Source organism: Tachysurus vachellii, chromosome 9 (assembly GCF_030014155.1).
Source record: "Tachysurus vachellii isolate PV-2020 chromosome 9, HZAU_Pvac_v1, whole genome shotgun sequence".
In the NCBI taxonomy this organism is placed as follows: Eukaryota; Metazoa; Chordata; class Actinopteri; order Siluriformes; family Bagridae; genus Tachysurus; species Tachysurus vachellii.
In genome coordinates, this window is record NC_083468.1 from 10,213,333 (window position 1) to 10,237,679 (window position 24,347).

General features: G+C 36.8%; 3 protein-coding genes across 4 annotated transcripts in view; 2 read left to right on the forward strand and 1 right to left on the reverse strand.

Annotated features, from left to right (window-relative positions):
* Nucleotides 1-24,347, forward strand: part of LOC132851049 (latent-transforming growth factor beta-binding protein 4) — a 424,131-nt gene that overhangs the window by 67,206 nt on the left and 332,578 nt on the right. The gene's annotated exons all lie outside the window — the stretch shown is intronic.
* Nucleotides 2,897-9,635, forward strand: esrrd (estrogen-related receptor delta). The gene is made up of 7 exons (XM_060878568.1): nucleotides 2,897-3,048; nucleotides 4,280-4,623; nucleotides 5,460-5,576; nucleotides 6,883-6,993; nucleotides 8,021-8,182; nucleotides 8,319-8,588; nucleotides 8,797-9,635. The coding sequence occupies exons 1-7, from the start codon at nucleotides 2,990-2,992 to the stop codon at nucleotides 9,039-9,041; spliced, it is 1,308 nt and encodes a 435-aa protein (XP_060734551.1). The 5' UTR covers nucleotides 2,897-2,989; the 3' UTR covers nucleotides 9,042-9,635.
* On the reverse strand, nucleotides 11,570-23,576 carry shkbp1 (SH3KBP1 binding protein 1). Its single transcript, XM_060877610.1, has 18 exons — nucleotides 23,403-23,576; nucleotides 22,029-22,082; nucleotides 21,884-21,929; nucleotides 21,703-21,776; nucleotides 21,499-21,557; nucleotides 21,161-21,241; nucleotides 20,564-20,737; nucleotides 20,203-20,281; nucleotides 19,423-19,613; nucleotides 17,532-17,647; nucleotides 17,048-17,135; nucleotides 16,432-16,548; nucleotides 15,927-16,097; nucleotides 15,514-15,669; nucleotides 14,926-15,022; nucleotides 14,526-14,710; nucleotides 14,051-14,177; nucleotides 11,570-13,222 (listed from the first exon to the last, which is right to left on the reverse strand). The coding sequence occupies exons 1-18, from the start codon at nucleotides 23,450-23,452 to the stop codon at nucleotides 12,703-12,705; spliced, it is 2,385 nt and encodes a 794-aa protein (XP_060733593.1). The 5' UTR covers nucleotides 23,453-23,576; the 3' UTR covers nucleotides 11,570-12,702.

Consider the following 24,347-nt stretch of genomic DNA (forward strand, 5'->3'; position numbering starts at 1 on the left):
TAACACTCCAAAATGGGGTCAGTGTTACTCAGCTGTATGCATGTGTGATTGTGTATGAGTCTATAAATTTTTTATCTGTCTGTATACATGCACTTGGTTACATGTAGCCAATGACAAGCTGATGCTGATCTCACATGATTAATTAATCATTAGTCAGACTGAGGAATTAGCTCATGAAAATACAAAAATACTCTAAACTGAATAGAAATAATGTAAAGACCTTTAATATGGGGACAAGGTTACCATTGGTTCTTTAATAATAGGATTAAGGTTAAGGTTTGTATACATATACCTGATCCTTCTGTACCTTATATAGAAGTGGAAAGTGCAGCCCATTTTGCTATGCCAAAATATTACCATACATATTTCAATATTGCTGATGTCCTTTGGCTGCTCCCTGCCCCTACCTGATGCAACCTTCCCATTTTATCCAGGCCTCTACCCAACACCAAGAGTTAACCCCTTGGTGACTTTTGAGCAGGTCAGTGGAAATTAGTTAGTTAAAGAGAATACCTTAATGTAAGTAGAGTGAGAATGGAGGTGAGTGTTTGTGCATGTGCATGTGTCTGTGTCAGTGTGTCAGTATGTTCATTCCAGTGATTATCTGTGATGCAGCAGATTTGCTGAGGTGACACTTTGGCATGCACAGTGTGTGATGAGCCAGATGAAGCATGCTAATATCTAATCTGCTCAGTTGCATAATCATCAGTAATAAAACCTACAAGCTAAATATAAATATATGAGTTATTTTAGAAGAAAAGAGATTGTATATAGTTTAGTATATATATATAGATAGATAGATTTTTTTTTTTTTCAGTGATGTTTAGGTCTGAAGATTGGGCTAGCCAGGACAAAGTCTTGAACCGGTGGTCCTCCAGACAAGCCTTGAGTGAACTGGCTGTTCAGCACGGACTATTGAAAAACAAAATTTTAAAGTTGTGGAACATTGTCAGAGGAGAGGTAAGTTTTTTCCAGGATAACCTTGTACATGGCTTGATTCCATGACTTGATTTCTGCCCCCAGATTATCACCAATCCTTCATCAAATTTCATAGTGGGTGGAAGACACAGCCTCTTCATGTCTCTGTCTAAATATTAGACAATTATGTGTTAAACAAAGCTGAAAGTCGGACTCATCAGAGAAGATGACACTACTATAGTCCATTATAGTCCTCAAAACTCTTGGTTGTCGCCTGGATCTTTTTTGGTTCTTATTGGTTATCTCACTATGCACTTGACCCCAGCTGCTGTTTGAGGGTCACTTGATGTCATCCTATAGTTATTGCATGACATATGAATGAGTTGGTGGTTATCTTGGTCAGTGGAGAGTTGTTTTCTTACTCTGCCAGTCTCTAACTTTCTTGTCCAAGTGTTGACTAGCCGTCCAAATTCCCCAGATTTCAATCCGATCAATCATCTCTAGGATGGGCTCAACAAACAAATCAAATCCATGGAGACCCCACCTCACACCTTTTCAAATGTCTGATGTTTTGGTGGCACAATGGGGACCTCAACAGTATTAGACATGTTTTGGTATGATCTGTGTATACACAAGCTTTGGTTTAAAACATTTAAAGACTGATGTGATGGAACATAAAGAGCTGGAACTGGTAATAGAGTGTATCCTAGTTTGCTCATAGTTGTGTATAAGCTGAAAGTTTCCTCTGCTCTGTGTTGTAAATGTAAGCAGCAGTAAGAGCGGGATGGAGGAAGTGCCATAATGTTGCTGGTTGATTGGTGATCAGACTGGTTTCTTCTTAGTATCTAAAACAAAAGGTGATGGAAATGTATCTATTTACACACAACATGAGTCCCTCATTTAACTAAAACTGTAATAATTCTGTCACTACACACACATTAGAAATATCTAATGTGAGATGTGACTAATAGTATCAGGGCCTCTAAAATTTTATCCTACACACAGACGAGCTTATAAGACACTACAAGTTAATGTGTAAAACTATAGAGAACTAAGCATAAATGTAGTAATAGACAAATTAAATGTACAGTCTGTCCTTAGCCCATACGTAGTGAGTCAGTAAAGACAGGTGTCTACATTTATTTTCTTTAGAGTAACAAATCAGCTATCAGGCTAAAGTAGCTAGCAAGCATTAAATGCTTATTGCTTCCAGTTTAGCACCCTACAAACTGCATGCTTACATCGTCAGATATTCACTTTAAAGATTATCTTAGTAACACGACCTGTACCAAAAAATGATAACATCTTTAAATTTCTGAAAAAGTTAAAAAAATATATATATTTCAAAATAAAATATATTCTAATTTAAAACACAATACAATCTCGGAAAGTCCAGAAATTGGTAATCTACAAGAAACTAAATTTTTCTTTCAGATGGCTTGTATCTCCACACATATCTTTCAGTCTGACAATCCTCCTGTCAATCAATAATTCAGTCAGTCATAAACATACACATTTGTCACTCGTTCAAATACCCAGTTACAAAACTTTTTACTTTTTTCACTATGTAAGATGAAATAATTTTATAATTGTCAAAGAGATGAAAGAACAATTCTCAAATGTCTACATACTATAGGTGTTAACCTAACCCTAACCCTAGCTGTTTTAACAAATTTTTATACCAAGTTAATCAAATAATGGATTAAGTTTTTGTAATGAACTGAATAATTTCCAGTTATTTCTTGTTGATTAAAATGTAAATTATTATCTGTGTGTGTGTGTGTGTGTGTGTGTGTGTGTGTGTGTGTGTGTGTGTGTGTGTGTATTTCAGGTGTGTTGATATGTCAGGCAGAAGAACCCATCAGCAGGGTTTGACCCACCTGTATCTGGATTAGTGTGTTAAACTCCTCCCTCTCAACTCAGTAGTTAAATAGGCCTGAAGCTTCAGTGTCAGCACTGCTCTCTCAACATCTTTCTCTCTTTCTGTTTTTACATTATCCTCCAAATCTAATTTTTTTAATCCTCTTCTCATTTTTCCAACATTCAAATTTAGACAGCTAGAATTTACAACATGGAGTTGCAGGACTTTTGTTTAAGCGACAACTTCCAGTTTCTAAATGAACAGAACAGGTATGCTGTTTTAATAATCCTATGTACTTGAGACGTTTGATTACATGAGGAAATATTTACCCTACATTTCACAATTTATTTTCATGCTATCTTATTCAGCAGTAACTTTTTATGTAGTTATTATGTGGATATTATTAGTTATAGGAAATTGTCTTGTGACAATGTCCATGCCAAATCTACTTGCGAACTGCTATAAATATCTGCTACAATATTACAATCATCTTAAACGTGCATCTTATTCAATTTTTAATTTTTTTAGGAGACACTGTACCTTGCTAAACTTTAATATTTGGAATTGGAAATGTAATGTAATATGTAATATGGTGCCATGGAATTGGAAATGTAAATTACCAGAAATCTTATCTATTAATATATATCTTATCAATAGGTAGGTAGATGGATATATAGATAGATGGATACTAGAAATGTAAATAAAAAGAAAGGTGATAAAACTGACCAAATATACAGTATAGATAGATAGATAGATAGATAGATAGATAGATAGATAGATAGATAGATAGATAGATAGATAGATAGATAGATAGATAGATGTTGTCATTTTAGAAATTTAGAAAATTCTAATATAATTTCTACAAATATGTTTCTATTCCTATAGACTTATTAACTATAATAAAACTGATTAAATTGCCACGTGTTATAACCAAAAAACAGCTGTTCACTCATGTATTTGTGTTAATTTAATTTGTCAACTTGTTGATGATAGTTCATTACTCTGAGCTTTTTACTTTTTTCAACCCTTAAAAAAGAAAAAGAAAAGTAATGTATGTGACTGATCTCTTTAAACCGATTAATAAAGATCCTTTAGTGGCGGTATATTAAGACAGACAGGTAGGATAAACAGAACAAATGAAAGATGGATGGATTAATAAGCAGCTAGACAGTTAGAGGCATGTGGACAGATACTGTAGATAGATGAGAAAGAATGATAGGAAGACAGACAAACAATTGGACAATCAGAGAGACAGAGAGTGAATATAGACAAGTGGACAAAAATTGTAAGGAAATTGTCAGGAATATCAAAATGTAAACTAGGAAATTAAAAAATACACTGTGACTGCACCAGCATTGAATGCTCACCTAAAATCCATGGTATATTCCATACAGAGAAATGTCACAACACAGAAGATTTATTTCATAAGTTTTTAAAACCACAACAGGGAGCCACTGATGTGAAATCTTTTTATAACACAACAGTTTGTATCATTCACAGCCTCTTGGAGCCCTCGTCTTCTGATGACCCGCCTTCTCCACAAGAGCCAAGCATTAAATCCGACTCACCAAATTTAACACCATTCAGCCTGAGCAGCACATCAGAAAGCAGTGGTTATAGTGTATTTTCCCAATCTCTCGATCCTGCACACTTCACTGCTAAAGACAATGAAGAGCTACAGCTGCAGTCACAGACAGGCTCCATCCTAAACCGAGACTATGTCCCGTCATTCAGCCATGGGCCCAAACGCTTATGTCTGGTGTGTGGAGACTTTGCATCCGGCTACCATTATGGTGTGGCATCCTGTGAAGCGTGCAAGGCCTTTTTTAAGAGAACCATTCAAGGTAATATTGAGTTTTTTAATTCCCTTCTAGTTTCAGATTTTTAACAGCAAATGAGTTTTTCTGCAGGAAATATAACTGAGTACAATTTCTCCAGTCAGTGTGACAGACAGACAGTCAGACAAAAGTTTAATAGACTGGGAGACAAAATGAGATGCCCTGGGGTATCAGTTTTTAATTAGTTAACCGAGAATATCAAACTAAATTGATGCATAAGCCAGCATGATGACTAGTTCGGATTGATTTTCGTGTGAAGACTCAATATGTTGTTATGATCACACAAATGTCCCATTTGTAGACTTTTCCCCCTAATATCTAATCTCCATCTTTCTAACAATCAATAAAAACACTGCTGTTGGCAATATCAACTTCTGAATTTCCAAAAACATGGATGTGTCCCTGAGAAAATGCCATAATTGGCCACTGAAGACAATACTGCATAAGGGAATTATCAATATATTGATCGGAAATGTTGCAGCTGGAGAGCAGACGCATTAATCCGTTTTTTGTCCTCTTCGAAGCAAAGCCCATTGATTAAAGAAAAAAGTGCTAATCCTTTATGCGTGAGAATATTGGGTAATACACACTCACCAATAGTCTATAAAGTGCCATTTTGTCTTAAAAACCTAATGTATTCTAAAAGAAAAAAAACACACTGTACATTATAGCATGAAGTCTACATGTACATGTTTGTTCTCCATTGTACAAAAAAAAGAAAAGAAAATTTACACTGAAATGTTCTCATTAGTTCCTGATAGTAAATAATTAAATGCAGGTTTCACCACAATTTGTAGTTACTTATCTAACTCTGAACTTGTGTTTGGGTGTCAATGTTGCAGGAAATATTGAGTACAGCTGTCCGGTGGTGAATGAGTGTGAGATAACAAAGAGACGGAGGAAATCATGTCAGGCCTGCCGCTTTCAGAAATGCCTGAGGGCAGGAATGATGCGTGAAGGTGAGCGGTTAAAACTGCAAAACATTCTAGATTTATATTTCTGTCTGTTGTTTAAACTAAAGCTGCTAATGCAAGGGTTTCAATGTAGAGCTGTGATGACATATCGATGATATATGTCAGTACTTTGCAAACCCATACTGTGTAGTCTCTCGTAGTGTTATTTCCTTTTGATTTGATTTCCTTTTAAACATCAGGATTATATTTAGCATGCTAGCAAAGTTTTAATTAGATGCATTAAATATTATGGTAACTGGTAACCTCATAATACTAGACCAACATTTAAGTGTGAGCCAGGAGCGTTAGAGTGACTGTTAATCATTCAGGGCTGAGCGCAGATTTTTCTCCCTCAAAAATGTGTAATAAAATACATGAAATTACTTCTAAATAGAAATTTAAAAACTGGAGAATGAAGGAAGGGTTTGGATTTGATTTGGTATTATATGGTAAATCAAATCCAAACCCTTCCTTCATTCTCCAGTTTTTACATTTCTATTTAGAAGTAATTTCAAGTATTTTATTACACATTTTATCCCACTTTTTTCACGCCTTGTCAATTGTTGTTAATGTTTTTGTATCAACCCCTTTAATGCTACAAAACATTACCATACATAGCATTTTTAAGACAGAATTAAGAGCTGTATTCCAAGATACAAGAATTTCCATGTAATGTTCTGTAAACACTGTATGATTGGTCTTACCACCATTCACTAAAGATAAAATGCAACACTCTATTCACAGAATATGCAAAATTACAACATTGCCATCTTCATTACCCGACTTTCAGTAACATAGCGACAAACCGCTCCAAGTGAATAATTACCTGTGTCTAAAGATAAAAGAAAAAATCTTTGAGACCCTGAAAGCCTTAATGATTTAATATAATGATATCCATATGCAACAATGAGTCCACTTTTTGGGGAAAATGTGTGTGTTTGTGTCTGCATGTGTACAGTATGTGTGTGTGTAATGTTGCCCTTTGTGAGGACCAAAAAGAACCAAGTTTCATTACAGTGCCTGGATAGTGTCAAAGGTCCTCATAAACAATTTTTATATTATATAGTTCATCACAAAAACATGTACTGTATGTGGTTGTGAACTGTCAGGACAAGTTAAGGTTTACGTTAGGTTTAGGATTTGCTACAGAAAAGTCTCATTACATAAAAACATTTACATACACATAATATATACTTTATATACTATAATGAATAATTGCATGACCTCATTTTGTGTGTGTGTGTGTGTGTGTGTGTGTGTGTGTGTGTGTGTGTGTGTGTATATGTGTGCGCGTGCACTTTACTCTATGCAGGTGTACGTATGGATCGTGTGAGAGGAGGCAGGCAAAAGTATAAACGACGAGTAGATTCAGGCCTGTCTGTCTTCATCCAACCTGTTAAAACACATCAGGTTAAAAGCATCCGTAAGTGAGCTCCTTCATAATTTTATATTTACATATGTTGAATTTACACACATTATACATATCATATTTTGATGGAAGACCAAGAAGAATCCTATTCTTGAATTTCATACGCTATTTAGATTATTTATGCTAGCATGTAAAATTTGTGGTATTCTATCCTGTAAAAAAAGGAAACATGCTTATGATAACTTTGATAAACATGCTTATGAAAATTTGATAAATATAATTAGCTAAAGTTAAGAAATTAACAAAGTTAATAATATATACAGTCATTATCTGGATGAGAGAGGACAAAAGGAATTTTAGATAAATATAAATAAAGGTTTTTTAAAATATGCTGTCACTTTACTACTGGTTACATATATAGAAGCATGTATATAGTGAATCTAATAGATTTGCTACTGCACACAACTTCAAACTACATCACACATCACGGACTCTATGTGAATTTAAGTAAGCATATAAAGTGTTGAGAAGGAGCTCATATCATATTGTCTCAAAGCTTAGACTTAATATTCTATATGTAGCTTCAAATATCAATTCAGGTTTAACAGGTTTGTGTCTCCATCAGTGTAACAGTGAAAATTTTACTACATTTTATGTTTTGTACCAAATACAATTTATTTAAAAAAAAAACAACATAAGAATTTGAAAACAAAAGTAATAGCTATTATTGTAGCTAATTTCTACGGTGGCCGAAAAGTGCAAAACAAATCCGAAAACACATTAACAAATCCGAAAACACATTAACAAATCCGAAAACACATTAACAAATCCGAAAACACATTAACAAATCCGAAAACACAAAGGCAAGTCAGACAACCCGGAAGAGGGGATTTGTTAATGTGTTTTCGGATTTGTTAATGTGTTTTCGGATTTGTTAATGTGTTTACGGATTTGTTCATTTGTTTTGGGATTTGTTAATGTGTTTTGCACTTCTCGGCCACCGTAAATTTCATTGCTTATTGACAAAAATATCTTTACTGGAATAGTAAGTTTGTGATGAAATGCTTTTGTTATTTTTCAGGTAATAAGGTGATTTCTCAGTTGTTGGCTTCTGAACCAGCTCCACTAAGAGCCACTCCTGACCCAGTGGCCCCTGACAGTGACCTCAAATCCTTGTTGACCTTATGTGACCTTTTAAACCGAGAACTGCTGGTCATGATCAACTGGGCAAAACACATACCAGGTACACATAGTGTTACATATAGTGAACAATACAAACTGAAATCCTGTGAAATCTCATTGAATATTCACACTTTGAAACCTGACTGTATTACAACTAATTATGTAACAGAAACTCCTCAAACTGAAATGTCCTTTAGGGTTCTCGTCACTCTCACTTTCGGATCAGATGGCACTGCTACAGAGCGGATGGATGGAAGCTCTGCTGCTCTGTGTGGTGTGGCGTTCTCTGGCGTCAACTCAAGCACTGCAATTTGCTGAAAATCTTCATCTGAACGAGCCTCAGTGCAAAAATGCTGGCCTGCTGGAGCTTTACACACCACTGAGACTCCTCATTGACAAATACCAACAACTCAACATCAGCCACGAGGAGGCTGTAACGCTCCGAGCCATGGCACTCGCCAACTCAGGTACACAAAGCACGCAACTATACATTACTGAACAGACAGACAGACAGACAGACAGACAGACAGACAGACAGACAGACAGACAGACAGACAGATAGATAGATAGATAGATAGATAGATAGATAGATAGATAGATAGCAAAATTATTATATTATCCAGAAAGTAAATCTTAGCTTTAACGTACATGCTTTGCTTGTTATTTTGTTATTAGATGCCGAGCACGTGGAGAGTGGTGACAGTGTGCTGCGTTTTCAGGACGGACTGCATGAGGCTCTGCAGGACTATGAGGTGAATGAGCGTGCAGCTGAACCTCACCGAGCTGGCAGACTGCTCATGACACTGCCACTGCTCCGACAGAGCGCACACAGAGCCGTGCAGTGTTTCCGACGCCTGCACATGCAACACTGTGTGCCCATGCACAAGCTTTTTCTGGAGATGCTGGACACCAAGATTTAGTTCTTCTTCTTGTATTTTAGTATTTTTGGAATTTTTCTCTTGCTGGAGGTGACGAGAGAGATGAGTTGTTGTAATTCTGGTACTCTAAAATATTAGTAACAGAAAAATGAACTGCATGGAAAGGAGTCATGTTTCACGTATTTTAACGTGAAAGAGTTTTATGAGGTTTTCAACATTTCCTTGTAATACCACATCATGAATCACTTTGTATTAAGCTTTCTCATCAAATAAGCATCTTTTAACAGCATTGTTTAGGCCAGCAACATTTAAAAACAACTGTTTCAAGGTGCTTAGTGATAAGCATCATTTTATTACAGTTTCACTTTTGTACGCTTTGCTATTCTGACCCAGAATATTGAATGAATGATTACCTGAAAATATAAAGTATAGTTTTTCTTCTGCAAATGAAATGAAACCGAAAACAGAAAAAAAATAACACTGGAAATCTTAAAAAGGTTGAATCATTTAAATTTGAAAATTATAGGGAAGTAGTGAATAATGTGTAAAGGTACACATGTGTACAATCCCATTCCCATAGCATTTTAATAACATGAAGGACTTTTACTAAATTTTTATATATTACTTTTTTGAAAACAATGTGATATTTTTAGAATTGCAAGATATTTTTTAATTAAATCAGTTAACACTAATGCTATTATAATGTTTATTATTTTGTTTCTAAATGAAATATCATAAACCATTGGCACTGTCAGTCACTATAAGTTACTATTTATTGACTTATTTATTAAATATAAAAATGTCTGTTCTTATTTATTTGTAAATAAACTATTTATGGAATGATTTTTGTTTACTTGATGTCAGTCCAATTTAAATCAAGTTCAAGCAAGCCATGAAAATGGACCATTATATTATATTATATTATATTATACTACTTGATTTGTTTTATTAATCTGTTTGCATGTAAAACAAATAAAGAAAAATGTATTGATTTAGTAGTTAATAAATTAGATGAGGTATTACAATAAATGTATACTGTATATAACTACAAAAAACAAATATCAAGTCTATCTAGCTTGGAGTTGTGGAAACCTTGAGAGGAACCAGACTCAGAAGAGAACTTCATCCTCATATAAATAATATCCTTTCTACAACAGTTTGTAGTTCAGTGGAATTATGCAACCAAGAGCTACTGAGAAACTAATGAGGAACTAATTTCCGAGTTCACCACAGACTATTTATACTGTGACAGTAGTAGTAATGTGATTGAGTTGCGATGTGTGTGTGATCAGTATTCTGGTGAGTGTGACAATGTTCTCTACTGACATGTTCTGGAAAGTGTCGTTGGATGTCATTTCTGGCATCACTATGATCCAGATCCATTATCCATGAATGCGCTTCATAAATTCCCAGAAACCACAACAGTTTACTCATTTACATTAGCCAGAATTTTAACCATGCCTTACTGTTACACCTGTACCTTCGGCAAATATTCACACAGTAGTGAAATAATGCTGTTTGTGTTTTCGCTTCTGACACTACTAAGCCTTTTTCAAAGGGTTTGCTGTACTGGTTTTGCAATTGTTTGCCATGGATTCCTATTTGCTCACTGCATGACCCTTGCCCGTGTCTTGTCTAATGTTTTGGATACCGCTGCCTTGACCCTTATTAAAACTAATTTTTAATAAGGATTAATAAGGTATTAAACAGAAATAAACTGTAAACTCACCTTGACAGCCTGCTTTAATTTCTCCATAATGATTAGAAGAAAATTAACTGCACACATATTCTTCATGCTCCAACACTACCTTCCTCTGATCCTTTTAGCGTCTTTCCTTTGCTGAATATTCTTTATTTGTCTGTCCATACCATGTATTTTACTCTCCTTTGTTTCATTTTCTTTCTTTAATCTCTTACACCTCCCTCTTGCTTTACATTATTAATTAATTGTATATGCTGTATATATGTTGCTGCACTCACAAAGAATCTTATCTCTCATTAATCACAACTCTAACATGTTTAATGTTTTCTGACCTTGCACTAGGTCTTTATACAACCCCTGTGTCCCGATGGCAGCACACTGTCCTCAGCTGGTGAGCAGAGGATCTGTGCTAATTATTTCTCTCGTATAGGAAACCTTTGCCATGTTTTGTGAGAAAAGTCTTGCATTTATATAATTGGCTAAAGCCTGTAGATTTGTGTTTTTTTTGTGTTTTCTAGCTGCTAGCCTACTCCCAAGTCTCATACAGCTCTAATGCTCAGGAGGCACATTGTGAACTCTATGGGGCTATTAGCAAACTGCAGAATCCTGTTGCTGAACCCTGATGCTTAACCATACACGTTTCAAATAAGTGCTCCTTAAGTTCTATAAGCATGTGGACTTTGCAGCAATCCGCGAAACACACCATGAATAGACCCACCTCCACCATGGCTACTCAAACCACATCTCTGTTATGCCAATTTAAGATTATAAACCACTTGTGAGACACTTTAAACCCGTTACCACTGGGATTGAAGTTTCTAGTGCATGTTGTGTTTTTTCTGTCAGACAATAAAGAGGGACTGGTGCATAAACTGATGTTCTTTAATAGAAAAAATTACAAATTGCTATACACTATAATTGATGTGTAGGTATTATAAGAGGCATAAAACACTTAAGGATGTTTCCTATAACTGAATGCCACAGTGTGTTTAAATCCTTACTTTAAAATTGGCTACAACACAAGCATCTCTTTTCCATGAAACCTGCAATGAGAAAGCACTTCAGAAACAATGTATGTACAATATTTATTTCAATTTGTTGTGACTTGAACTGACAATTTATAAATATTTATACACGGTATGATCAATTATGCATATATGAAATACTTCATATTAACAACTTAAATTCCAGGACATGTCTGCAGAGGCTGACAGATTTACAACGTTCAAAAGCATAACTCTCCTCTTCCTTTTATTTCATTACTTACTAATTAATAGCAGTTGCTGTATAACATACTTCACAATGAATATCAAAATAATAAGTCAGGGTTACACACTATTCGACATAATCCAGTGAATAAAGACTGAAACTTTCAACAGTTTCATGGCAGTGATGAAATATCTAAAAGAACAGCACAAACATACACCTGTGACTAAAAAGTAACCATGTATACCCATTAGGAAAAACAATTATTACATGTGTGTGCATTTTGGGGCTACATGGAAAACCCTTTATTTAGGATCAATCTGGTCCTAGGGCCTTAGTTAGCCATCTCATACTTGAAACACCATTTAGTGTGATCACAAACCATGATCAAAATGTTTAATATCAGCACATAACCAGATCCTGACAATGTTAAATCTGACTGAATGTTAACACACATTCCTTATTTTGTAACATTATTCTATTTTGTCGTTCTGTGATAAATGTACAAAGCAGTAAATTCCTGAAAATGTATGCAGGAGGAGCCCACAGAGCTCTTGGGTAGGTTTCTACTTTACTGGAAGTAAAGGAAGACAGCACAGCACTTAAAATAAAAGTACACAGAAATAATGAAGAAAGTAATGAAATAAGGAGAAAATACAAAAGAAAATTGATCAAAGCTAGCAGATAAAATATATATGTATATAAACCTGATATACGTCTTCGTTCACACTAATTGTCCTGAACAGCAGGTGGAAGGCTGAGTGGATACATGTCAATTGAGCAAAAGTCTGCAAATTAGAAGCTGGTCTCATTCATATGTGGTTTAGGACTGGTGGCTGGTGGGGAAGAGGGGCTTTCTGGTTTAAGCCCTGCATCAGGGGGTGTGGCTTCACCTGCAGGCAACATTGGCCCTCGTCTTGGGGATGTGGGGGTTTGTGATCTGATTGGGCTCAAATTTGATGAGGAGGCGTGGCTTGGGGCAGCAGGGGCAGGTCGCCTGGATGCTGATGATAACTGTGGTCTGAGGCAAAGACGAGCTTCTGCTCCTGTAATGTCTGAGATTTTGGCCCGTTCCTGACATCGTTCCACAAAACTGCCTCTTCGAGGACCAAAAAGTCCATCTCTGTCTCTCTCCCTGTCCTGTTGTCTTTCTCGCTCTCGTTCACTCATGTTACTGCTCAGAGAGCTCATGCTGAGGCCCAGATGAGAAGGAATATCACGCGTTCTCATAAAAGCTTGCTGAGGTCGTGGAGGTGTGACACCACGAACACCAGACACACTAACACGAGCACTCTCACTCGATTGGGACTGCAGACTACATGAGAGGAGGGAAAGAAGAAACAATTTGTGTTACTTTTGTAACTGAATAAATCTCCAATTCATCATGTCTACCCACCTACCAAAAGTATTAGAAACCTTATAAAGGAAGTGGGAGGGGAAAAAATAAAGGAAGGAAATGTAAAGGAAATGAAAGGAAATGAAGAAAGCTGTGTGAAAATACATAAAAACAGGAACAAGAAAAAGAATTCAGGACAAGGAAGGGAAAAAAATGAAGGTTATAGAGATTAAAAAAAGCAGCAAATAAAATGAATACAAATAATAAATGAAATAGGAAAGAAATAATTCAACAGAAATTGGAACCGTGTTTTTAATCTAAGCAAATTAAACCTGCAGGGCCCTCTGGTGGGATAATCCATCTGGCCGATCATTAAAAAGTTCCTACAATTACAAGTACTGTGATTTTTGTTTAAAAAATTACTTGTTAATTAATAAATAATATTTAGCCAGCCAATAGTAGAACAACCAATATTCACACTTTCCTGTAAAAGTAGTAGAGGTTAGTAGCTGAAAGAGAAGAAAAATCTAATCCACTGTGGAAAGCAGTTTCTCTTTAATAAAACCTTATATGATACAATTTAGCTAATACAGTAAATAGTTACTAGCTAACTAATGAACTGTGAGCTATTTAAGTACTAGCAGGTTTAAAGTTAACTAGACTGAGCTAGTTATGAGTTAATGAAAGAGTGGCAAGTTACGATTGGAATCTACCAGATTTGATAAGACAATAATCTAGTAATTCGTCTCAGTCCTTAATCTCACTCTTTACGTGTATGAGTGTGTGGGTGTGTGAGTGTGTATTTACCTGCAGGTAGAGTTGCGAGAAGAGTGTGTAAGTGATACAGCAGGACTCATGTCTGGTGTTCTGGTCAGTGCCAAGTCACACTGATCCAACAACTCCAACAGCTCCTCCTCAGTAGGGCCTCCTAGTGCTAGACACACAGACACACACACACACACTCTTAACAAAAGTCGTAACTGATACCTTGATATGCACTAAAGGAATTTTGATACATTTGAATTGACTTTCTCCTCCTTTGTCCATTAATTTTTTTTTTCCTTTATGCATTGCCTCCCTTCTTTCTGCTCCAAAACTGTTAATCTAAAAGTCCAAAATATTTGTTTAATCACTATTTAGTTAATCTGAATTCATTTTACAATCATGTTTAATTTTTTTTTTTTAATGTCAATCTTTCTTTCGTTCTGTCCACATTCAGCACATGTAATGCAGATGATTTCTTTAGGACATACTCCTCTGAAGAATAATCTGATTCACATGCCTTTTATGTCCACCTTGGCCGCAATCTCCATTGCTGTTGTGAGGTCCCACATCTGTATGCTGCCGTTGCTATGGCCACTGAACAGGAAGCGGCGTGGCCGTGACCCGATGCGGCTTGACCCCTCACACTCATGAACTACAAAAGCTGTAATGGAGGTCCCATCCACAGAGCGCACCTCACACACCCTGCGTACACACGGACAGACACACAGGCACACACATCATCTCTCTCTGTTTTCTGGGACTATCTGTAGCCCACAGATCTTACAGCACAAACTCTGTTTATTTCCATTTCAATTTCATATTGTCTAACCTCCCATCTACCATTTCTGTTCTTCCTTCTCTCCTCCTTCCTCTTTTTAATTCAAATAGAAAAAGATGGATGGAAACATCTTTCTTACCTTTTGCCATTAGAGGACAGGCGTACATAGAGTTTATCAGTGTCAGGAACGACACGCTGAATAAACACCTGCTGTTCATCTCTCTCTCCGTATGGACCTGAAAACCATGAGTTAGGGAAGAAAAACGAGTTCCATTTGGATACTTAGCAGAAACCAAAGTTTTTAATGTAAACAATCTAAAGTCTAAAAGTCTTTATTTGTTTCATACTGCATTGTGTAAAGTACCTAAATCATCACCTCAGTGTCAGTTTCTGATAAACCACAGATTTACTTTCTTTCTCAGCAAGTGATTTATTCTGCACAAATATCAGGCCAGGCAGGAGGGTGTTCAGATCTGAGATCAGGAGTGATTCAGATCATAATATGGTTCTGATTTTTGGTATAGGGTAAATAATTCTAACACTTTCTTTCTGTAATGAAAAAATATTTAAATGAGCCACCTTGCATGCGTCTGCACAATCATAAACTTGGGGCTATGCCACTTTTTATGACATATATATGTATTACAAAGACATATCTTGGCTGATCGACTACTTTTGGAGTAAGGGTCTCATTGGGTTACCTTTTCCTTTTTGTAGAGCTACTTACCAATTTCGGTGCCAGCACTGCAGCCTGCATGTCCATCAATATCATCCAGTGAGAGGATTTTAAATGAGCTGAGAGGGGTGGAGCCTGGTTGGGTGGAGATCATTCCTCTGAACCGTGTTACAGTCCAAGTACGCACATGGTTATTATCTGCGCACACTACAAACACACACACATTCAACAGACACATATACATCTACTGTATATACAGCAGTGTAGTTTACACTATAGAGTGTCATGGTGTACTAGAGCTAAAAGAATACTAAGATGGTTTTATTTAATCTAACCTCCAAACATTAGATATACAGCAAAAACATCACCTGAAATTATAATATAAACTACTTGAATTAAAAGCGAATGAAAAGTGTGTGTGTGTGTGTGTGTGTGTGTGTGTGTGTGTACAAACACTGCTGTACCTGAGATGAGGTGTTTTTCTGACAGCATTATTTTAGTAACAGAACTCCGATGAACACTGAATGTCTGAAACAGTTGTGGTCCCGAGCCGACCGTCTCGGGGTGCTGAACAATTACACGCACTGCTCCTGAGCTGGTGCCATATGCAATCTCAATCCAGTTCCCACTGTCACCTGTAACACAAATACAGCATGACCGATGTTAGACGCATTCATTAAACTTACTTTGCGTTGTTTAACTCAAAACATGCTATCTATAAACCATTTTGAAATGAGATGAGAACACATTGAGGCCAAAACATTACTAATGTGAGATGGAATGAAGGAGGCGGAGTATTTTTACGAGCACTAACTTGTACAGATTGTACTCTGATGTTAAAATGTAGAGCTCCTACGCAACGTGTGTGAAGGTTTGCATTTCTTCTTTCAATTAATTTGCAAATGATCTTAAATGATGCTAACATATCTGAGAAAGTAGTGTATAACGCGGTTTGTGTGTGTGTCTTACTCGTTTTAGGTGTAAGATAGACACTAAGTGCTGTGATGGCATCTTCGCTGGGATCTCGATACAATTCTGTCACCAGCAAATCATTATCCTTCATCCTTAATGGAAACTTCTGTACATCTGAGACAAACACAAGCCAATGACACATAGGGTTATTCAGATATATTGTTTAAAAATATGAATATTAAGCAATAAATACATAATGTGTCACTATGCATAAAAAGTGATTATTTCTGGCAGGGTCTAGGGTTATAACTTGAAACACTTGTTCATATCTGAGGGAATTATTTACAGCAAATAATGTATATATACACTGCAGAGAGCCACAGTGCGAAAAATCACAACAAAAGACACAGAGAGAGTTTTTTTTATATATCTTTTCCTCCCGTTTATCTAAAGGCAGATGTCACTTTAGTCACCGCAATAAAGCCAGCTGAATAATCTCTGTGGCTGAAGCTCCTGATATCTACTTCCAACATATACAAAGTCTAAAGGTAACAATAATAATGGATGCAGTGCTAGGATCATAGTTTGTGTTGTGTTCCTGCTAAAATTGAATACATGGTCAAGTAAATGGTGTTGAACACAATTTTAATAACAAATAAGTATTAATGCTTACCAATGTAGTAAATGGATCCGTTATTACAGCCAAGGATAAGGAAGGACCCTGCTGTGTCGTAGCTGTTAATGGGAACCACATCCTGATTCTATAGTCATGTGTACACACAATAACAGAAAATATTTAAAAGAAAATAAAAGAAATGAAGTGCCAACATGCCACTGAATAAACATAAGATTTGAAATTACAATCACATTAAAGCAGCAGCCAAAACTGGATGCAAATAAAATTTGCCTGGTAAAAAAATAAATAAATAAATAAAAGCCTGAATATATATAAATCACACTCACAAACAACCAATTAGCCGTTTACTGGACAACTAATATAACTTACACTCTAGTCCAATGCTTTTCTTCAGCAATTACCTTTAGGCCAACATTTAGACATCTCACACTGACAGTGTGTTCAAAGAGAAGGTTGAGGTTAAAACCTTCTGAGAAGTTTTTCCCTCAGTACTACTTGGATCTAAACAGAGTTAACCAACCTGCCAGTGTTTGGTTACAGCATTCCACACACCCACTTTCCCTGTGTGGCTTGTAGCAATGAGCTGATTCCCTACAAAAAACAGAGCCTCCACTGGCACACTTAAGCTAAAGACACCTGCAAAGAAAAAAAAAAAAAAAGAGATATTTAAATATTATTATTACCAACAATTAATATTCAATGTAATATACTTGTTACTTTATATTTCAACATCACCAGTGCTTATTATACTGGGGTGGGAATGGAGGACATGGGCAAACTGAAACTTATTTTAACAACTTTTCTCCATCTCAGGTCTTTAGTTATAAAGCATTTAAAATACAATAAAGGTTTGACTGCATTATTTGATAAAAGTAACAATATCAGTACTCTCAGTGAGAGAATGGCTGTGTTTACAGTTGAGGCCAAAATTATTAGCCCCCCAGGAATTTTGAAACATTTTCCTAAAGATCTTTCCAATTGTTGCACCTGTGCAGTCAATTGGCTTCCTAACAACACCTGAGCATTCAATCAATATAAAAGGACTCCAAGGAACAGGGCACTTGAACACATTATTGGGAGAGAGACTTTTACTCACCATGCCCAAGACAAAGGAAATCAGTCTTGAGCTCAGAAAGAAGATAGTGGAGGCTCATGATAAGGGGGAAGGCTATACTGCCATTTCCAAGCATTTCACAGTGTCTAGAACCACTTGTCGTTGCATCATTGCCAAGTACAAGGAGACAAATTCTGTAAGAAACAAACCTGGGCGTGGTCGTAAGCGCAAGATTTCAAGAACTCTAGAGAGGAAAATAGTCAGAGATGTCAGCAAGATGCCCCGGACATCTGCCAAGATGATTGTTGCTGACCTGGCCTCTTCTGGAGTTGATGTTTTAAGGAACACAGTTATGAGGGCGCTTCATCGTGGTGGGCTTCAGGGCCATCGTCCCAGAAGAACCCCTTTACTCAAACAGCGGCACATCACAGCCAGACTGAGGTTTGCCCGTGAACATTTGAAAGGTAAAGATGAGTTTTGGGAGTCTGTGCTTTGGTCTGATGAGACTAAACTGGAACTGTTTGGGCACATGGATGTTGCTTATGTTTGGCAAAGAAAGGGCAAGGCCTTCAAACCTAAGAACACAGTTCCTACAGTTAAACATGGTGGTGGGAGCATCATGCTGTGGGGCTGTTTTGCAGCTTCAGGCACAGGGAGCCTTGTTTGGGTGCATGGCATCATGAAAAAAGAAAATTATGTTGACATTTTGAGGGATAATATGCAGAAATCTGCTCGTAGTCTAGCCTTAGGCTGTCGCTGGGTCTTCCAACAAGACAATAACCCAAAGCATACATCGAAATTGGTCCAACAGTTCCTGAAGGATACCAACACCAAGGTCCTGGAGTGGCCCGCACAGACCCCATACCTCAATCCTATTGAGAATCTGTGGTGAGTGCTCAAAGTGAATGTCCATGCTCGGAAACCATGTAATTTGGACCAGCTGGAGCAATTTGCAATGGAAGAATGGGTTAAAATCCCTCAGGACACCTGTGTCAACCTAGTAAAGAACTACTCTAAGAGGTTCTTGTCAGTTGTGGCTCAGAAAGGGGGGCTAATAATTTTGGACGTTTCATTTTTGCCTTTTCTTGTTTCAGCTAACTATTTCAATTAAATATCCTAATCAAACTTAGTGGAAATTTTGTCTTTGTTATTTTGGAAACAAATACACTATAAAACACTTGTTGTTAATGTTCATTACCATGGAGAATTTAAGAGTTTTGTCTAATTTCATAAGGGGGGCTAATAATTTTGGCCTCAACTGTATGTCATGTACAGACAGTAGTACACATCTCATTTTACACAGTGGTCAATTGAGGAATTCTCACTTTAATTCTAAACCATAAAAAGGAAATGTTACCAATCTCGTTTCCATTTCCATCAGAACAGACTGCCCATAATATGATCTCTGTCCCAGATGCCACCGCAACCATCTTGTCATTGTCTCCTAAGGATCCGCCCATGACTTTAGCATTGAGTGCAACTCGATCGATGATCCAGTCCAACCTGGGGCTCGAAAAAACCTGCTGCCACCCTGTCGATTCCTTAACCCTGAAAATGGAGGAAAAGAGGTACAACAGGAGATTATTTAGTAGTTATTTAAGTGTAATTATGTTTCACAATCCATGTTTCATCCTCTGATGTTATCTCCTGTTGTAGCTTTAACAGTGAAGTCAGCAAAAAAATCAAATGTATACAACTCTCCTCGTTACAGCTGTTTGTAATATGCATAATAATTATTATATAATAATTACTTATCCACTGAAATGATGAACTAAACAATTCTGTACCATATAATACCAAAAAATGCATTGCTACATAAGTAAGTAAATATAAATATTATAATGTTATTATATTGTTACATTTCTCAACTCATAGTCCTCACAGTTTAAGTGCTATTTAATGAATGATCTACTACATTTAGGAAAAGAACAATTTTTGATATTCAATTTCAGGCTATTTCAGCTATTCCTTTAATGATGGGGTTCACAGGTTTGTCAAAAACTTTCTCTCAAGAACATTTTGGATCTGAAACAACAAAAAAAAAAAACACTTACAGCAAACCATGGAGATTGTTGAACTACTATAAATCATAATACCAAAAAAGGTGGTCAGTAAATTCTTTCGAATGCCCATTTACCTGTAACACACCACAAACTGTGCGTAAGCCACTGCAATCCAATTGTGATGGCCGCATATGATCCGTACCATTCCTGAATCTGTTAAAACAAAGAAAGTCACTGTTGTCCTGGCATTCAACATAAATACAAACTCAACAGCATCAGTCCTTTATGGACATCAACTCAATCCCATACATAGAAAAAATCAAGTCCACTGTATCAAACTAACATTGCACATGTGTATTCATGTCCAATATACAGATATCATATTAATCTATGGACTATTACTTACTGTTTTACAAAAGTAAACAAAGTAGCACCAAAACAATAAATAAAAAAAAATTGTGCTTATGTGCATGATTGTGTAATAAAAGGAAATACCTGACATTTTCTCTTCTGTAGCAGTAGTAGCTTTTGCCAGTATGCCTGAATTGCCTAAATTGGGAGGCATTGTGTTGCTGCGTCGGACTGTGGCTCTTTCAAGAGGGACAGCTCGGCCTGCCATGAACTGAGAGCCGGCGACGCTGTGTCTGTTCCTGCGCTTCACAGGATAAACTGATACATACAAACACACGGCAGTGAGTTATATCTACACAAGCACTCAAAGAGTGTTAAAACTGATGTGAACTAAAATCCTGGAAAAGCTCCTTTTTTTTTCAACTTGCAGTGACAAAGCAACAGGAGACAATTGATTTTCAGTGAGAACGGCCGACTTAAGTGATAAAAACCGTTGCTAACTAGATACTGACACGTACACAGCTGTGCAACAAGTTGAGAAACGTTTAAGTTTTTGTGAATATGAAGTGACTTGGTGCAGCGACTACCAGTGGGAGTGAAGACAGCAGAGCGCACGTGGTAAAGCCCTGTAGCAAAGAGCACACGCTGCTTCACCTTAATCTTGTATGATATGACTTTTATTACTATAACTAGTGTGTGTGTGTATATGTGTGTGTGTGTGTGTGTGTGTGTGTCTCACACCTGGAGGAGGCAGATAGCCATTAAACAGCACTGTGCCACACGATGAGCGATCAAGTTCATCACACAACTGCAGTTTACGCACTAAAGTTTAAAAACAAAAAGTGCGGTGAACATTAAAAATGACCAGATAAATATATTATTAGGCCAACACAACCAGACAATATTAATGAACTTTCTTTACAACTTCTATAAGATATAAGTTTTAAGATACTATTTTGAACTGCTAAGAACACTGCTAACAGACAATAAATCTTGAAATAACAGTAGTCTGTTAAATGTGTGTAAGAATATATTGCCTGACAAACCTATCATGCAATGTGCCATAAAATATTTCTTACCTAATGGTGTTATTCCATAAAACTCAGCCTCATGCATCAGTAAATTCACATCTGTAGACCTGCAAAAGGTACAGTATATAGGTATGTGCTAAAAAAAAAAAAAAAAATGCTGACACACAAACCCAATGTTGACATAACTAAATATAGAACAGTGTCAGATTCATTGCTGTGATGCTGACAAACCAGACTGAGTGCAAAAATCACCTGGGATGCAGTTCCTTAGTGCGCAGGAAATTCAATATAGGAGCAAAAAGTGAAGGATCACGATCGATGAAAATCTACAACCAGAAAATATGAAGATGAAGAAAATGAAGTCTAAATATTTATTCATATCTACAAATCTACATATTGCTCACAATTATTTAAAGAAAAGCAAACAACGTACCGCTCCTGTTTCATCTTTTAAGGTGGATATCCGGCCACTCAAAAGGCTAACAAAAAAAACAATAACTCATTTATTTCAAACAGATGAAACTATATTTATATTATCAGATTTAATATTATTTACTTTTTTTTGTAAATAGACCAACCTTGAGAAAAAGGAGTCAGGGACCCATGTTAAAGTCTGCCTGGAGGTACTGAACCTGAAATGTTTATAAGTTATCTTTATAAATAAATAAATACATAAATATACAGACAGACAGAGACAGATTGATAGACAGAAAGACAAACAAATATGGATAGATAGACAGACAGAGATAGATAGATAGACAGCAGACAGATAGACAGACAGACAGACAGACAGATAGACAGACAGATAGACAGACAGATAGACAGACAGATAGACAGACAGACAGACAGACAGATAGACAGACAGACAGATAGACAGATAGACAGAAAGACAAATATAGATAGACAGACAGATATACAGACAGATATATATATACAGACAGATATATATACAGAAAGATATATATACTGACAGACAGATACAGACAGACAGATACAGACAGACACAGACAGACAGATATACAGACAGACAGATATACAGACAGACAGATATACAGACAGACAGATATACAGACATACAGATATACAGACAGACAGATATACAGACAGACAGATTCAGACAGATTCAGACAGACAAACAGATACAGACAGATATTCAGACTGACAGATATACAGATATACAGACAGACAGATATACAGATATACAGACAGACAGATATACAGACAGACAGGCAGATACAGACAGACAGACAGACAGATACAGACAGACAGACAGATACAGACATACAGACAGACAGATATACAGACAGACAGATATACAGACAGACAGATATACAGACAGACAGATATACAGACAGACAGACAGACAGACATACAGACAGACAGACATACAGACAGACAGATATACAGACAGACAGATATACAGACAGATACAGACATACATACAGACAGATACAGACATACATACAGACAGACAGACACAGACAGACACAGACAGACAGACAGACAGACAGATACAGACAGACACAGACACAGACAGACACAGACAGACACAGACACAGACAGACACACAGATACAGACAGATACAGACAGACAGATATACAGACAGACAGATATACAGACAGACAGACAGATATACAGACAGATACAGACACAGATACAGACAGACAGACAGACAGACAGACAGACAGACAGACAGACAGATGCAGACAGATACAGACATATATGGGATATATACACACACTAACTTGAGATATATATATATATATATACACAGACAGACAGTCTTCTGCTCATAGTCGTCTTCCTGTATTAGTAAAAACCGAAAAACTAGCCAGTTTTATACCGTTTACAGGAACCAGATGCATGTTAATGAAAGTCACTTTTAGTGAAATTTACACCATAAACATGAGAGAAAACAAGCAGAAAGTTTGCAGGATTTTGACTAACTTGCCTTTTTCCTCCGACGTTTAAATGAATAATATCTCCAGCCACTCGTGCCATGACAGAGTCCGGTTCAGAAGAAATTCATAGTTAAACCAGTTGCTCAAATGAATGGTATTCTATAGCAGACAATCAAATACAAAAAAGATTACAAATCCAAAGGCATATTCCAAACGCCTCAGCAAATAACTTCCGGTTTTATTTTACACTTCCGCCTCCCTTCGAGCTTCTTTTTGTTCAACACTGACACCCAGTGGCCATTCATTGAAACAACAGCTAAATAATCAGATCCTGCAGAAATGTTTCCTGCTCTCACTCACTCATCTTCTACCGCTTATCCGAACTACCTCAGGTCACGGGGAGCCTGTGCCTATCTCAGGCATCATCGGGCATCAAGGCAGGATACACCCTGGACGGAGTGCCAACCCATCGCAGGGCACACACACCCGATGTCTTTGGACCCGAGGCACGGAGAGAACATGCAAACTCCAGACACACAAGGTGGAGGCGGGAATCGAACCCCCACCGTGTGCGGTGAACGTGCAAACCACTAAGCCACCGTGCCCCCCCTTCCTGCTCTCACTCTCTAATCTTAACAAACCTGCTAACCAGTGGAGTGGTATATAATATCCTGAACATGCAACTATCAAGCAAAACTATCAAACAAATCAAATGTGTTTACTTTGTTCAAATGCCAAACTGACATTAATTAAGCCTGCACTAAGATGTAGGTCTGTCATAGCACACACAGATCAGTGCCATTTCTGTGCTATGGTTTGAATAAAAACCAGAGCAGAATAATTTTAGTGAGTTGTTAGATACCATATATTAATTTAATTGTTTAAAATGTACTTTAAAGTAAACCTTTATAATTTGGTCATTTATTTATTCATTGTCCCTCCACTTTTCCTGGTGGGAACAGCAGTGGCAACATACTGGAGATTAGTAGCAATGA

Coding starts and splice junctions, on each gene's coding strand:
- esrrd (XM_060878568.1), top strand. CDS start 2,990: ATGGAGTTGCAGGACTTTTGTTTAAGCGACAACTTCCAGTTTCTAAAT. Junction 3,049..4,279: donor TTTCTAAATGAACAGAACAG/GTATGCTGTTTT, acceptor TATCATTCACAG/CCTCTTGGAGCCCTCGTCTT. Junction 4,624..5,459: donor TTTTAAGAGAACCATTCAAG/GTAATATTGAGT, acceptor TCAATGTTGCAG/GAAATATTGAGTACAGCTGT.
- shkbp1 (XM_060877610.1), bottom strand. CDS start 23,452: ATGGCACGAGTGGCTGGAGATATTATTCATTTAAACGTCGGAGGAAAA. Junction 19,614..20,202: donor CAGTTTGTGGTGTGTTACAG/GTAAATGGGCAT, acceptor CTCCATTTTCAG/GGTTAAGGAATCGACAGGGT. Junction 17,136..17,531: donor CTGTAACCAAACACTGGCAG/GTTGGTTAACTC, acceptor ACATGACTATAG/AATCAGGATGTGGTTCCCAT.